The 14,279-nt window shown below is 40.0% G+C and overlaps 1 protein-coding gene across 1 annotated transcript in view; it reads left to right on the top strand.

The window, feature by feature from the left end:
* Efcab3 (EF-hand calcium binding domain 3) overlaps positions 1-14,279 on the top strand; it is a 370,379-nt gene that overhangs the window by 243,709 nt on the left and 112,391 nt on the right. The window contains 8 exon segments of the mRNA XM_075941765.1: positions 154-207; positions 781-885; positions 6,738-6,791; positions 8,306-8,410; positions 9,403-9,456; positions 10,289-10,393; positions 11,447-11,500; positions 12,447-12,551. Coding sequence (XP_075797880.1) covers positions 154-207; positions 781-885; positions 6,738-6,791; positions 8,306-8,410; positions 9,403-9,456; positions 10,289-10,393; positions 11,447-11,500; positions 12,447-12,551 — 636 coding nt within the window.

Genomic DNA, 14,279 nt, shown 5'->3' with positions numbered 1-14,279 from the left:
GTGCCACGGAGACGCCGAGCATTTTGTTCATGTATTATCTGTATGTATTTAAAATGCTCCTTAGGCGAAGAGTTTTGAATCCCCTTTTCTCTGAGGTAGGAGTTGTGTACCATCTTTCCCCAAAACACCTTTTTTTTTTTCATTATTTTATAGATGCTGGAAGAGTTTTTCAGAAAAGGCTGGCAAAGGGCGTGAAGTCTCTTGAAGGTAAAGCCATTCTTTGGATGTGAGAAGAGGCACCTTGCTTTCTTGTACCACTGTTTCCTCACTTAGGCCAGTGTAGTCTGCACCTACCACGTACTTTCCCGCACTAGAAGTCTTTGGCTTCCAGGGATTTTCCCTTTGGGCCCCTAAGGGGAATTGTTGTTTTAACTAGAAAACAAAAAGAATTGAAGGGTGTGGTCTCTCGCCTAAAGACTTGGGTCAAAACTAGAGAGCAATCATTTGCAGGCGTGTGCAACAAAAATAATTCTTGTTCTACATAATGTCAGTCAGCTTTACCTCTGACTTTTCATAGATTCTTTAAGGTGGTTTTGCTCTGTAGGCTCATGCCCAGCAGGAGAATTGGGAGAATTTTACCCTCCCACTTACTGAGCGACACTGAAAGTTTGGTGTTTATCTTGAAATCATAACAATAATATCAAGAAATGAGTGGGGTTTTTTTAATCATAATAAAATGGGTGAGCATCGTTACAGAGAAGATACACTAGAACAGCGTAGCTGAATAGTCCAGTTAGAATTGTTCTGCTTTACTGCATTTGCTTCCTGTCCCCAACTCAGAAGGCAGTGTTGATGTCGACAACCTGGATTCGTTTTTAGAAAACATGGGGATCGAGATCACAGAGGAAGAATTCGAGGAGCTAACAAAACGACTACCAGAGAACAGTGAGTGCTACCGGCCTCTGGGGGAAGGGAGAGTATGCATTCCCTAGTCTTGAAAACAAAAATTTCTCCAGTCAGACTTTAACTTTATTGCCAGTAATCTAAAATCCAGTTTCTTCTGCATGGATACCAAACACTGCAGAAGACAAATCGAGACTTTAAGCCAGAGAACAATCAGGGAGTAGAAACCAGAATAAAGGGTTTGCAAGAGCATCAGTCCGGCTGCTTCTCCCAATGTGTCCCAACAACCAACCACTCTGTTGAAAGCTTCTGCTGCCTAGCGCACTGCAGTATCCCCGTAGCCAAATCCAAATGCATGACTCTGTCACCTTTAATGCTTCTTCCTTTTATTGCCACCCTGTATTCCCGGGTGTATAAACTCCCAGAATGGTCTCCCTTTATGCCTTTGCTGAGGTTCAGCTGTTCCTTCCCCCAAACCAGCGGGTTAAGTGTTCTTAACAGAATAGAAAATTTCAGAGCTGTACCGCAGAGTGTTACATAAATTGGTATGTTCAGAGTTCTTAGTGTTGCTTATCATAAAGACAATTTCAACACTGTCATAAGTTACTGACGCCCAGACGTGTGGCTAACTGAGTCCACAAAAAACTTGAGAAGGCTTAAAAATAAGGGAGAGAGAGTTTAACACAGATTTTTGCTGTTTGTTGGTGGCGTGCTGTAGAGAGATTTCCTGATTCGGCAACAGCAGCAGAAAAAACGCTGTGTCATTTCAAAGCGTGGCTTCCTGGGGCTGTGCCACCAGTGCAAACTCTGGCTTTATGTTTGTGTTCCCGCTTGGGATCGGAAGGAGAGTGCTCTGAGACCTTGATGATGATGCAGAGCTCCCCGCCTGCTCCTGGGCAGAAGGCAGAATCAGGTTTAGGCAGGCGGAAGAGCATGGCGGATTCCTGCCGCCATACAGGGACGTGTTTTCAGACTGCGCAGTGCTCCACGTGTCAGATTTGGATATAACTTGGATGAAAAGAATTTCTGTGCTGCGTGCTCAGTCTCAGAATTAAAGTGCTGAGTCCCGCTCCTACCTGGTAGCCCCAAGAGGCTTCCTGACTCAGCTTTAGCTGCAAAGCCTGCAGCTCATTAAGAGGTCCTGCCATGAAACACTTAAATGGTGTTGACGAAAAGCTGAACGCATGCTTTTTAGTTTTCAGCCGTAGCAGGAAAAAAGCTGCGCCGTTTAAAAATGCCAGCTTTCTGAGCCATCCTGCCAGGGCAAACTCTGACTGTTTGAGGCAGGAGGGCCGGCTACCGAGAGAGGACTTGAGTGTTGTTTGTTGTAGCTCGCTGGCTGGCAGGGACCTTGAAATGCCAGTTGTGGCTATAAACATGGCTACAGCCTGTACCTCAGCCATGAGGCTGGAAAGCTAAGGAATGGGCTGGATCCAGCCATCAAAGCCACGCCTTAGTCCTACTGAGATTGCTTGGTAAATTAAAGACTCATGTGGTCAGAAAAAGAGAGAAATACAGTAAATAGAGATTCAAAGACAAAGAAAAATTTTAAATGATTTACAGTGTTAAAATATATGCAGACTAAAAGTTAAAATTCTTAAAGCAAACCTCTGTGACTTCAAGGTGTGGTGGAACACGCCTTTAATCCCAGTGCTTAGAAGGCAGAGACAAACAGATCTCTGTGAGTTCAAGGTGTAGTAGTGTACGCCTTTAATCCCAATGCCTGGGAGGCAGAGACGGGCGGATCTCCGAGAGTTCAAAGACAGCCTGGTCTACAGGGTCATTCCAGGTCAAAGATATATGCTCAAAAAGCAAAAAGTAACCTAGGGATGTCACAGCTTAGATTCTTAAGCGCCTAGTGATTTAAAGGTTTAAATCAAAAGTGCTCCTGGATAGTAAAAAAATTGCAGATGCACAATAGGACAGATTCAGACCACTGAATGAGTCACACTGTTGGATGAATGTACGTTGGCTTGGGAGAGAGAAGAAAAAGAATATAGAGAATAAAGTTAATGGTTTAAAAAGAAAAAAGTAAAAATAAAGTCTTTAAAGAGACAGAGTACAGATAGTTATAGATATAAATAAAAATAAGCCGCGTAAAGATGGAAAATTCACAGAGAGTCTGGATTATGTACATTGTGTTTTCTTTAAAATTTTTGACTGTGAAGGAGCTAAGTACAGAGAGACATTTCATTACATGGGCTGCCAAGCTAAACCAGAATGGATATAAGGGTATTACGATTTCAGAATTTGGGCCTAAGGATATGATGCTTTGGAGAGAGTCTTCTTTTGTTTTCACAGAGGATGAGACTCTATGGATTTCTTCTATCCTGATTTGGTATGATAGACCACGCCCTCCTGAAGGGTTGGTGTGAACATCTTCAGAAAATTACTTCGCTCAACTGCCAACTGAGATGACCCTGGCACACAGGTTATACCATGAAAGACCTAATTAACGACGCCCCCATTCAGCAGGAAGCAGTTTGGAGAGAAAAAACTGCGCCCATGTTCCCAAATATAGTTTATAAATGTTCTTTTACATTTAAAGGGGGATATGATATAGGTATGAATAATTTGCATTAGTATAGATTTTGCTTTATTGATAGAGATTTAAGGTCAATTTTGTTATATGTATAAATGTTTCTGATGTAACTTTTACTTGATAACTGTTTTGCTATATGTAATTTTACTATGTTAAAGTTAAAGCCTTTTTTTGTTTAAACCGAAAAAGGGGAAATGATGGAGGAAGGTCATTGGTTAAAATAAAAGAAGCTGCTTGGCTCTCATTGGTTAGGAGATAGGTGGGAGGAGTAAACAGAACAGAATGCCGGGAGGAAGAGGAAGTGAGCTCAGACTCCACAGCTCTCCTCTCCGGAGCAGACGCAGGAGAGACGCCATGCCCAGCTCCCAGGCAGACGCACGTGATGAAGCTCCAACCCAGGATGGACTTAGGCTAGAATCTTCCCGGTAAGCGCACCTAGGGGCGCTACACAGATGATTAGAAATGGGCTAAATTAATATGTGAGAGTTAGCCTAGAAGATGCTAGGTAGAAATGAGCCAAAGCAGTGTTTAAAAGAATACAGTGTCCGTGTAATTATTTCAGGGCATAAGCTAGCCGAGCCGGGCAGGCGGCTGGGGGTTTTGGGGACATAGCCCCGCCGCCGCATCCTTATTACAACAAGTTACAGCAATGAACGGTTCTAAACCTAGTCTACTGCTTTTCCACAACCTTGTTTGTCCTGGATAAAGTCACTTACTTATTGCATTAGGCTTAAAATGTTACCTCTTTTACCCCAAACCTGGGTTTCAGACTATTGGGTTTCAGTCTAGGAGAGTAAAGTTTTTATTACTGACTGAGACAAACAGTTGATCTGATAATCTTATAAAATTTTATTTCAGTGAAAATAAGTGGATCCAAGGTCACATTAATTTAATGCAGACATATTCTTTGGAGGGCCTCTTACATAGATATAATTACTTGTCATTCCAAATTTCCCTTACTTTTAAGAACAATGTATTTTTTTTTAACATTTGCCAGAAATTTGCAATCAGTATCTGCCTGGGTTTTCCTTCTCCCGTTTCTTTAGAATTATCCATCCCAAATTCAATACAACTTTTTAGCAATTTACCTTTAACCAAACTTTATAAACCTTCGATTTTTCCATAGGAAACAAATCCCTTTTCCATTTTTCAGTTTGTCAGTTTATATAATGGTTAAAAATGTCAATTTAGTAACCTGTAGAACTACTGACCAGTAAGTCTAGAAACAAACTCAACAGTTCAATTTGTACAAATATGTATTAGTCAGGGTTCTCTAAAGAAACAGAACTTGGAGAATGAATATATGTGTGTATAGACATATATATATGGTTCCCAGACTGTGGAGTTGATCCAAGCTGTCTACCAATGAATCTAGTAGTTGTCCAAGAATCCAGTACTTGTTCAGTGCATGAATGAGGCTGGGCGTCTCATCTGGTCTTCAGTATATGCTGGAGTCCTGAAGAAGTAGACTCTAATGTTAGTGAAGGAAAGGATTGGTTAGAGAAAGCAAGCAGGCAAAGAAAGCAAGTTTCCTTCTTCCATGTTCTTTATATGGGTGTCAGCAGAAGGTGTGACCCCCGATTAAAGATGGATCTTCCCACCTCAAAGATCCAGATTAGAAGTGGGTCTTCCCACTTTAATTAAGAAAAACCATCCCTCACAAGTGTGCCCAGTCATTTGGGTTCATTCCAGACGCAATCGAATTGACCGTCGAGGATGGCCATCACACAAACACACACACACACACACACACACACACACACACACACAGGCACTAGTTTATTACAAGTGCAGCATTTATTTGTGAACTCACAGCAGCCCCAGCTGCCTGCTCAAGATCAAGACAGTCAGCTCCAGTTTGCTCCAGCATGGAGGGGATGAGCTTGGAGCTAAGGATCTGTTGATGGTGGATGGATTCTAGGGAAAGAAGTGTCTTTAAGTGGGGCAGAGCACATCCTGTTGCTTCAGTGGTCTAGGCAGGAGTGGGAGGAATCAACTTCCTCTTTCCCAGAATTCTCCTGTTCTCATTACATCATTTCTACTTCTTGTCTGGTTTTTCTGCCTATATTTCCTGCCTGGCCAATCAGCATTTATTTACAACATGATTGACAGAATACAGACAATTCTCCCACACCACAGACCCTTGTCATTTGACTGAAACTATGAGCACACCCTCCAGAATGGTATAATGACTACATTGTTGCCTTACCTTCATTCTGCATAAAATAACCAAGACAATTTAATTTAGACATAAATATGGCCTTTTTATTCCTCAGAACCTCCTCCTGGGACTGGAAAGGACCCAGGTTCTATTCCCACACTGACCTGTTGATTGACAGTTATTTGTAACGCCAGTTCCAGGCAATGCCATGCCCTCTTCTGGCCTCTGCAGGCCCCAGGCATGCAGCATGGTGCACAGACATGCATGCAGGCCAAACACCCGTATTCATAATTTAAAAAAAAAATTAAGCTCCTTTAAAATAAGAGAGTAATAGAGGGGTAAATATGATCAAAGTATATTATATACATATAAAATGTCAAAATGAATCCTATTGTTTTGTAAAGTTAATATATACTCATTTAAAGTTTAAAACCTTCAAAGACCCCCTCATAACTTAGTTTAGCAGTATTCCAGGCACAGCGCAAAACATTTTTATGAATTATTCAATTAGTTTATTCATTATCCATGAATTCATATATTTATTGATACAGGTTTCTTTGTCTCAAGTGTCTATTGAATGCTAGAATGTATCCCAGTCTGCATTTCTGTCTTAGTAGTAAAGCCATGAAGAAAACAAATTAATGTAAGCTTCATAGACTCAGGATCCCCTCCCCCCCGCTTGTGTTCCAAGACCCAAACAAAATAGAATCCGAAGGCCTTTAGAAAGTACCGTGCAAACCCCAATCATCCACAGTGACACATCTTTCTGATCCCCCTATGGTGGTTTTTGTTCAGGCCAGATGGAAACGCTTTGGTTTACCGCACACTGTGTTCTTGGTAGTTCCTTTTCCGAGTCCATTGGCTGTCATCTCTAATTATAAAAAGTGACATCATGCTACTAGCAGTGGTTTTCAGAATGTATGATCAGCATTTCCAAAAGAAATGTGGAATTAGAAACCGAATGCATCCAAAAAAACTTGAAAGATCTTATCTACAAGAGAATATGGTCCCAACAATCTTAGTTCTTACTCCGGTGAGTGGAACTATCCAGTAAGTCCACACTTGCACGTTATGGAGGGACAGCTCCATTAAAGACTTCACTGAGGCTCTGCTTCATAATTTAAGGACTGGGTGTTTTAACCTTTTTCTCAGTTTGGTTTTATCAATAGCTGAACTTTTCCTGTCTTATAGCTGAAGGGAAAGTGAAACTGAATAATTTAATGGAAGAGCTGAGAACTGTTTTAGGTAAGTGTGAACGTGATGAACTTTTTACGCTGCTTTAATGCTATCTCCTACTGTGTATTCCTCTTCTTGCTAATTTTACCACCTTAGCCTTTTGTTAATTAAACATTTTTCATCTACTTCCTTTGAATCGCCTATGCTTTTACAACAGACATATATCAAAACTTCAGATAGTTCAAAAATTAAACAGTGACTATTTACAGATGGAATTTGGGGGGTGGGTCATCAACAACATTAAAATTTTCTGAGAAATTGTATGAGCATTGGGTTATTCGAGGTATGTTCCTTAATAAGTACATAACCTTTGTTATAGATAAGATTATGTTTTAATTTTTATATTTCTAAATCTGTTGCTTATTCTACATGAAAACATGTGTCCTCACATTGATTGTTTATCTAGCCATGAAAGATGCTACCCATGTTTAGTTTTTCATAATTTGTAATCATTTGATGGTGTTCGCAGCAGTGACAGCAAATTTTTGTAACAGTATGAGAACTTTTGAGTCCTAATTTTACCTTTTGGCTCCTCTCCAACCAAAGTCAGAGAAGACGCTGTCAGGGTTGCCCATCTCTCCTTCACTAGTGCTGATCCTTGTGGGGGGCCAGCGATCCGAGCTCAGGTCCTCATCTTGTACAGCAAGCACTTTACCCACTGAGCCGTATTTCCAGCCCCTTCCTACCAGAATTCTAAGGAAATTCCTCACATATATGGGAACTCTGTCATCTCATTCACGATCCCATCTAATCTTTCATCCTAAAATCTTCTTCTGTAGGTACCATTCACATCAGAATTTTCTGGATTATGTTTCTAATATAGGAACTTTCGCAAGAGACATTCAAACTATCACATGGATTCTAGATTGCTTTTCCTAATTTTGTGCATAGCTCATGTCTGTTTTAATATGAAAAGTTATTAAACTCACTGATTGTTCTGCACCTACTAAATGAGCATATGGTCTTTGTCTTTCATTCTCCTATGTCATAATTTATGTATTACTTTTGTGTGTTGAACCATCATCACCTTATTATGGTGAAAATTTGTTTTTAAGCTTAAATTTGGTGTGTTAATATTTAGTTAAAATTTGGTTTGTTAAATTTTGTATCTGTGTTTGTCAGAAGTAGTGATTTGTAGTTTTCTTTCTTGATGCGTGTTTTTCTAGCTTTGCTATTAGGATAACAGAACCCAAGTCCACTTTTGAAACACTTTCTCACAAGCATTTACCAAATGCATTTTTGATACATTCTATTACTTAATAATTAACTAACTAATATAAGATGTGTGCCTTTCTACATTGAATTTATGTGCATCATAATTTATAGTTCCAAATATGATCATTTCAAACTCCTAGAGTAAATATTTAAATTTTACTTCATACAAGAATGCACTCAGTTGTTACTCATTTTATGCTCATCTGTAAACATAGTTAAGGTTTATGAATTTCATAACTTTACAGGGTCAAGAATCACCGCTTTTAGTTCTCAAATTCCTTTCATGTCACCATTTGTGTCTTCTTTAGGAGAGCCAGTAGATATTAATGACCTCCAGGATACTCTGAAAGACATGAAGATTGAGTTCACAGACAAAGAGTATTTGCGTCTGATGAGAGATCTTCCACTTGATGGTAAGCATATGGATGTGTATTGATATGTATTGATATGTATTGGTAAGGATTGACATATATAAATTCTTCAGAAGGTTTTTGAGTACTTGATTGTGAAATTTTTCTAAGATGGTAGAAAATTGTTACCGTGATTTTTCTATTTCTCATTGTTTTATTTAATATTCATACATGCACATAATATGTGTTTATCAACTCCATCCCCATTCCCTTCCCTCCAACTCCTCCCTTAAATACCCTTCTACTTTTCCCTCCCATCTTCACATGACCAGGACTTTAAAATCATTCCAGAATATTTTTGCCAAAAGAATATCTGAATCATTTACTTCTCAGCATGGGAAACTAAAGCTCTTTCACTCATTTTCCTCCCAGCGTGGCCCGTGTGTTGTCCTTGTTTGTGCTAACATGCCAGAAAGTACAAAGAAAAGCACAAAAAGGAAAAAAAGTGAGGCAAATCAGAAATTTAAAACCAAATCAAATGGGTTATGTGTTTCCGAGTTTTCAGCCAACGGTCAGTGGTTTTCGTGCACCAGTGAATAGATTTGCTTCATGAAAGTCTTTCTCCAGAGGCTGGAGAGATGGCTCAGGGGTTAAGAGAACTTGCCTCTCTTGCAGAGGACCCAAGTGCAATTTCCAACGCCTACATGATGGCTCACAACTACCTGTAACTCCAGCCCCAGGGGCTCCAATGCCTTCTTCTGACTTCCCCAGTCACAGGCATACAAATAGTATGCATACGTGCCCCCAAAATACCCACATATATAAAATGCAAGGGTGTTTTCAAATTAAAAAAAGAAATAAAGTCTTTCTCCAAACAAACTCCATTACAATGAGAGAATACAAATAAATCTAGAAGGAAACTATTAGAAACTGATCTTTTTGAATCATGGAATTTTAAAAATTATAATTTTAAAAATTATAGTTCATTGGTCATTGATTTAAGCAAATCCTCCTTATTAATGTTTTCTGACCTTGTTTGTGCTTTCTTCTTCCAGCTTCAGGAAAAGTATATAAGAAAAGGATATTGGATGGTATAAAGCATCTTAAAAGTGAGTGCAAAGCATCATGGAAGGATAAATATATATGATTCCAGTACTGTCCGTGTGCACAAGTTCATCTCTATTAAATAGAAATATTGTGAATGTATTTTCTCAGGATTATATTTTGTATTATATTTCCCAACATAACATGCTGGGTTATTATGCTACAATTCCCTGGGAATTTATCTAGACCCATTTAGAATTACATAGTATTCAATATAAACAAAAGATGCCGCCATCAGGGAATGAGATACTACATCTAATTTCAATGTTGTTTTACACCTGTGACTAAGTCTTCCTGAATCTTAGGTCCTCATGTATAGTGATATTTTATTTGTATTTTAATAAATAAAGCTTGCCTGAAGTTCAGAGGGTAAAACTAAGCCGATAGAGGCCAGGCAGGGATGTCACACACCTTTATTTCCAGGATCTGGGAGACAGAGGCTGATGGATCTCTGTGAGTTCAAGGCCACCCTTGGGCTACACAAGATCAATGCAGAAACAGATCCAGGTGGTGGTGGCTCACAACTTTTAATGCCAGTACTAAGGAGTCACATGCCTTTAAGGCCAGAACTAAAAGGGAATGTAAAATGGAAGGAAACAAAGGCTCAGGGCTCAGTCTGCAGCTGCCCAGCCCTGGTAGAGGTAAGACTTCTTTAGTAGCTTGAATGTTTTGCCTTTCTGATCTTCAGCTTGAACCCCAATATCTGTCTCTGGATTTTTATTATTTCTGCTGAACTCATGAATAAAAATGATGATCATAGCCCACCTAAATTAATTAATAAGGGCTTTCCACATTTTGATATCTTTTTAATGCTTTGTCTGCTTTGTCTCTCCTAAGGAGGAACAGTTGATGTGAATAACTTGAGCCCATTTCTGGAAACCATGGGACTCGATCTCTCACAGAATGAATTTGAAGACTTTGTAGAAAACCTGCCAGTTGATGGTAAGCTTATAGGCTAAAGCATGTCCCTTTGGGGACACCGTAGGTTTAACAGCATCTTTAGATGGCATTGATTTTGATGTCAAGAGGATGTTTTGAAAGGTTTGCAACAGAATCCACATAAAAACATATACTGTCTTCATTAGTTCAAGTCTAGCAGCTTTCACCGTGGTGGTGGCCACACTGGATATTGTGTGATTGCAAAGGAACTTACCTACTAGGAATGTTTAAAGAAAATGCCTGCTGTGAATGCTTTACCTGACCTAAATTAGAAAAGCAATGGCTAGAGATGCACGGGGATTTTAAAATATATATAACTGTGGACACTGAGAATAATTACACCACTATAATGAGTTATTGTGTGTGTTATAAGCTTTGGATTTTAAATACAATAATAAATGAGAATTTTTCCCAATGGAAAATAATTTGCCAATATGGATTGAAGATATGAACAATGTAACTAGACAGATAATGGTAACTGGAAAAAATAGTCAATTCTCTACCGCTAGCCATCATTCCAACAAGGAACAGAGGCTGAAACCGTTCTTCCATTTTGCTGTCATGTTTTGTGGTGCTAGAGATTGGACCTAGGGCCTGGCACATGCTGGTTGGGTTCTCTTTACCACTGGTTTGTGTCACCAGTACCAGATAATTTTCAGAATAACTTCTTTAAAATCTTCCAGTAACTTTGTTCTAATGCTATCTAAATGGATCCAGAAAGCACACTGGAAATGGTTGCAGTCTCTTGAAACCTCGACGCCTACCTCCAATGACATATCTCCTCCAAAGGGGCCACACCTCCAAATCCTTCCCAGACAGTTTCATCAACTGGGGACCAAGCATTCACACATATGAACCAATGGGAGCCAATCTCATTCCAACCACCACCATGTACAAAACTAAATAGAATAAAAGGGGTGGGGGATGTTACATCAACTTGGTGCCAAATACCTAAAAATAAAACGCAAGCATCTAGAATTAAATTTTAGATGATGCCAGTGTCCTAGTTGGGAAAGGTGGAAGGATCCTCACTGTTGCTCTGTGGTTTTCTTGCAGATAATGGAAAGGTTAATCTGAAAGATATTGTGCTAAAATTGAAAGATTTCGAGGGTGAGTTTCTCTAATATTATAAATGTGTATCTTAAATATTCCCCCAATATATTGTTGATAGCAGCAGTCATTTTACTCAATTATTTGTCAGATCAAATTTATTCAATAATTTATGTATTCAAAATAAGCCACAAGACTTACTCTTTTTTATTGCTGTTTTTGTTTGTTTTGTGAGAAAGGGTCTCTCTGTGTCATCCTAGCTGTCCTGGAATTCACTGTGTAGACCAGGCTGGCCTGGAGCTTACAGAGATCGGCCTTTCTCTGCCTCCTGCATGCTGGGGCTAAAAATGTGAGCCACCATGACTAGAGCAAGTCCTTTCTTGTTTATAAGTATTTCTTTTCTTTTTTTTTTTCTTTTTTTTTTTTTTTTTTTTTTTTTGTTTTTCGAGATAGGGTTTCTCTGTGGCTTTTGGAGCCTGTCCTGTAACTAGCTCTGTAGACCAGGCTGGTCTCGAACTCACAGAGATCCGCCTACCTCTGCCTCCCGAGTGCTGGGACTAAAGGCGTGCGCCACCATCGCCCGGCTTATAAGTATTTCTTTGCTACATGTAAATAGCTAAATTTCAAATAAGCATGTTAATAAAATAGATAAAGTTTTGGAAAGCTCAAGATGTTTTTCTGTTTTATAAGTCAGTATTGCTAATGGCAACTCAATATCCCATTGGTAGCCTAGATTGCCTTCTGCATGCCATCCCCTAATACTGAGAATGCCTTTGCTATGTTACTATTGCAAGGGAAGGTTTGCTTTGGCTTCTGTTGTCACCATGTCACTTTGTATTTGCGTGTCCCATCTTGTCTCTTCTCCTTAACTCCAAGCTGAAATTACAACCATATGACTATTATTTTTAAAAGACATATCATAGGTCATATTGGTTAATAACATGTTTTTACAAATAAGTTAACCAATTTTTTTATTTTTGCCTGTAAACATTCTGTCTTCTCAAAGGAGAGAAGATCAGTGTGGGTGGCCTGAGGAGCACTGTTGGAGAAATGGGGATCCAACCAAAGGACAGAGAGTATGTGAACCTGCTGGAGACGCTGGCATTTGATGGTGAGTTAGTGTTGCTGTGACCTCCAGAAGCTAACTGGTCTTATGGTTCTGCTCTTTGGAACTTAACGTTATTTTTTTCCTTTTTCCATTTGCGTGTGTGTGTGTGTGTGTGTGTGTGTGATGGAGGAAGGTCATTGGTTAAATAAAAAGAAACTGCTTGGCCCTCATTGGTTAGAAGATAGGTGGGAGGAGTAAGCAGAACAGAACGCTGGGAGGAAGAGGAAGTGAGCTCAGACTCCACAGCTCTCCTCTCGGGAGCAGACACCTCAGAGAGACACCATGCTCCCAGCTTCCAGGCAGACGCATGCGATGAAGCTCCAACCCAGGATGGACATAGGCTAGAATCTTTCCGGTAAGCGCACCTAGGGGCGCTACACAGATGATTAGAAATGGGCTAAATTAATATGTGAGAATTAGCCTAGAAGAGGCTAGATAGAAATGGGCCAAGCAGTGATTAAATGAATACAATTTGTGTGTTGTTATTTCAGGCATAAGCTAGCCAGGCAGCCGGGGTGCTGGGGACGCAGCCCCGCCGCCCCTATTACTACAAATGGTACCTGACGTGATAGACTAAAACCACTTCAAAAACCTGAAAAGGCTTAAAAATAAGGGAGAGAGAGTTTAACACAGATTTTTGCTGTTTGTTGGTGGCGTGCTGTAGAGAGATTTCCTGATTCGGCAACAGCAGCAGAAAAAACGCTGTGTCATTTTAAAGCGCGACTTCCTGGGGCTGTGCCGCCATTGCGATCTCTGTCTGGCTCCTGCGGGAGACAGAGCTTTTGAATAGAGCATTTGGAGTAAAGTGCTACGATTTGTATGATGGCAACTAGACTCGCTGTGTTCTCGGGTCTGCTCTGCTTGTTAGAGGCAAGCAAGCACTCTCATCTAAGAGAGGCTTCCTGACTCAGCTTTAGCTGCAAAGCTTGCAGCTCTTTTAAGAGGTCCTGCCACGAAACACTTAACAGTGTTGACGAAAAGCTGAACACATGCTTTTCGGTTTTCAGCCGTAGCAGGAAAAAAGCTGCGCCATTTAAAAATGCCAGCTTTCTGGGCTATCCTGCCAGGACAAACTCTGACTCTTTTACGCAGGCGGTTCGTGCGGTTTGCAAGCACAGGCTGCTGAAGCTCGCTTGCTGGCAGGGACCTTGAAATGCCAGTTATGGCAGTAAACATGCTAAAGCCAGTACCTCAGCCATGAGGCTGGAAAGCCAAGGAATGGGCTGGATCTAGCTGGCAAAGCCACGGCTTTAGTCCTACTGATATTGCTTGGTACATTAAAGACTCATGTGGTCAGAAAAACAGAAATACAGTAAAGAGAACGTCAAAGACAAAGAAAAATTTTAAATGATTTACAGTGTTAAAATATATGCAGACAAAAAGTTAAAATTCTTAAAGTAAACCTCTGTGACTTCAAGGTGTGGTAGCACACGCCTTTAATCCCAGTGCCTAGAAGGCAGAGACAAACAGATCTCTGTGAGTTCAAGGTGTAGTAGTGTACACCTTTAATCCCAATGCCTGGAAGGCAGAGACAGGCGGATCTGTGAGAGTTCCAGGACAGCCTGGTCTACAGAGTTATTCTAGGTCAAAGATACAGAAAACCTGTCTCAAAAAGCAAAAAGTTAAAAGTAAAAATAAACGAAATAGACGTTAAAACAAAGCTGTACAAAGATGGAAAATAGACAGAGAATTTTGATACTGTATGCTATTATGCTCTCTTTGAATTATTTA

The sequence above is a fragment of the Microtus pennsylvanicus genome, chromosome 11, assembly GCF_037038515.1.
Source record: "Microtus pennsylvanicus isolate mMicPen1 chromosome 11, mMicPen1.hap1, whole genome shotgun sequence".
Classification (NCBI taxonomy): domain Eukaryota; kingdom Metazoa; phylum Chordata; class Mammalia; order Rodentia; family Cricetidae; genus Microtus; species Microtus pennsylvanicus.
Note: the sequence above shows the minus strand (reverse complement) of the source record. Positions and strands in the feature narration are given on the sequence as shown.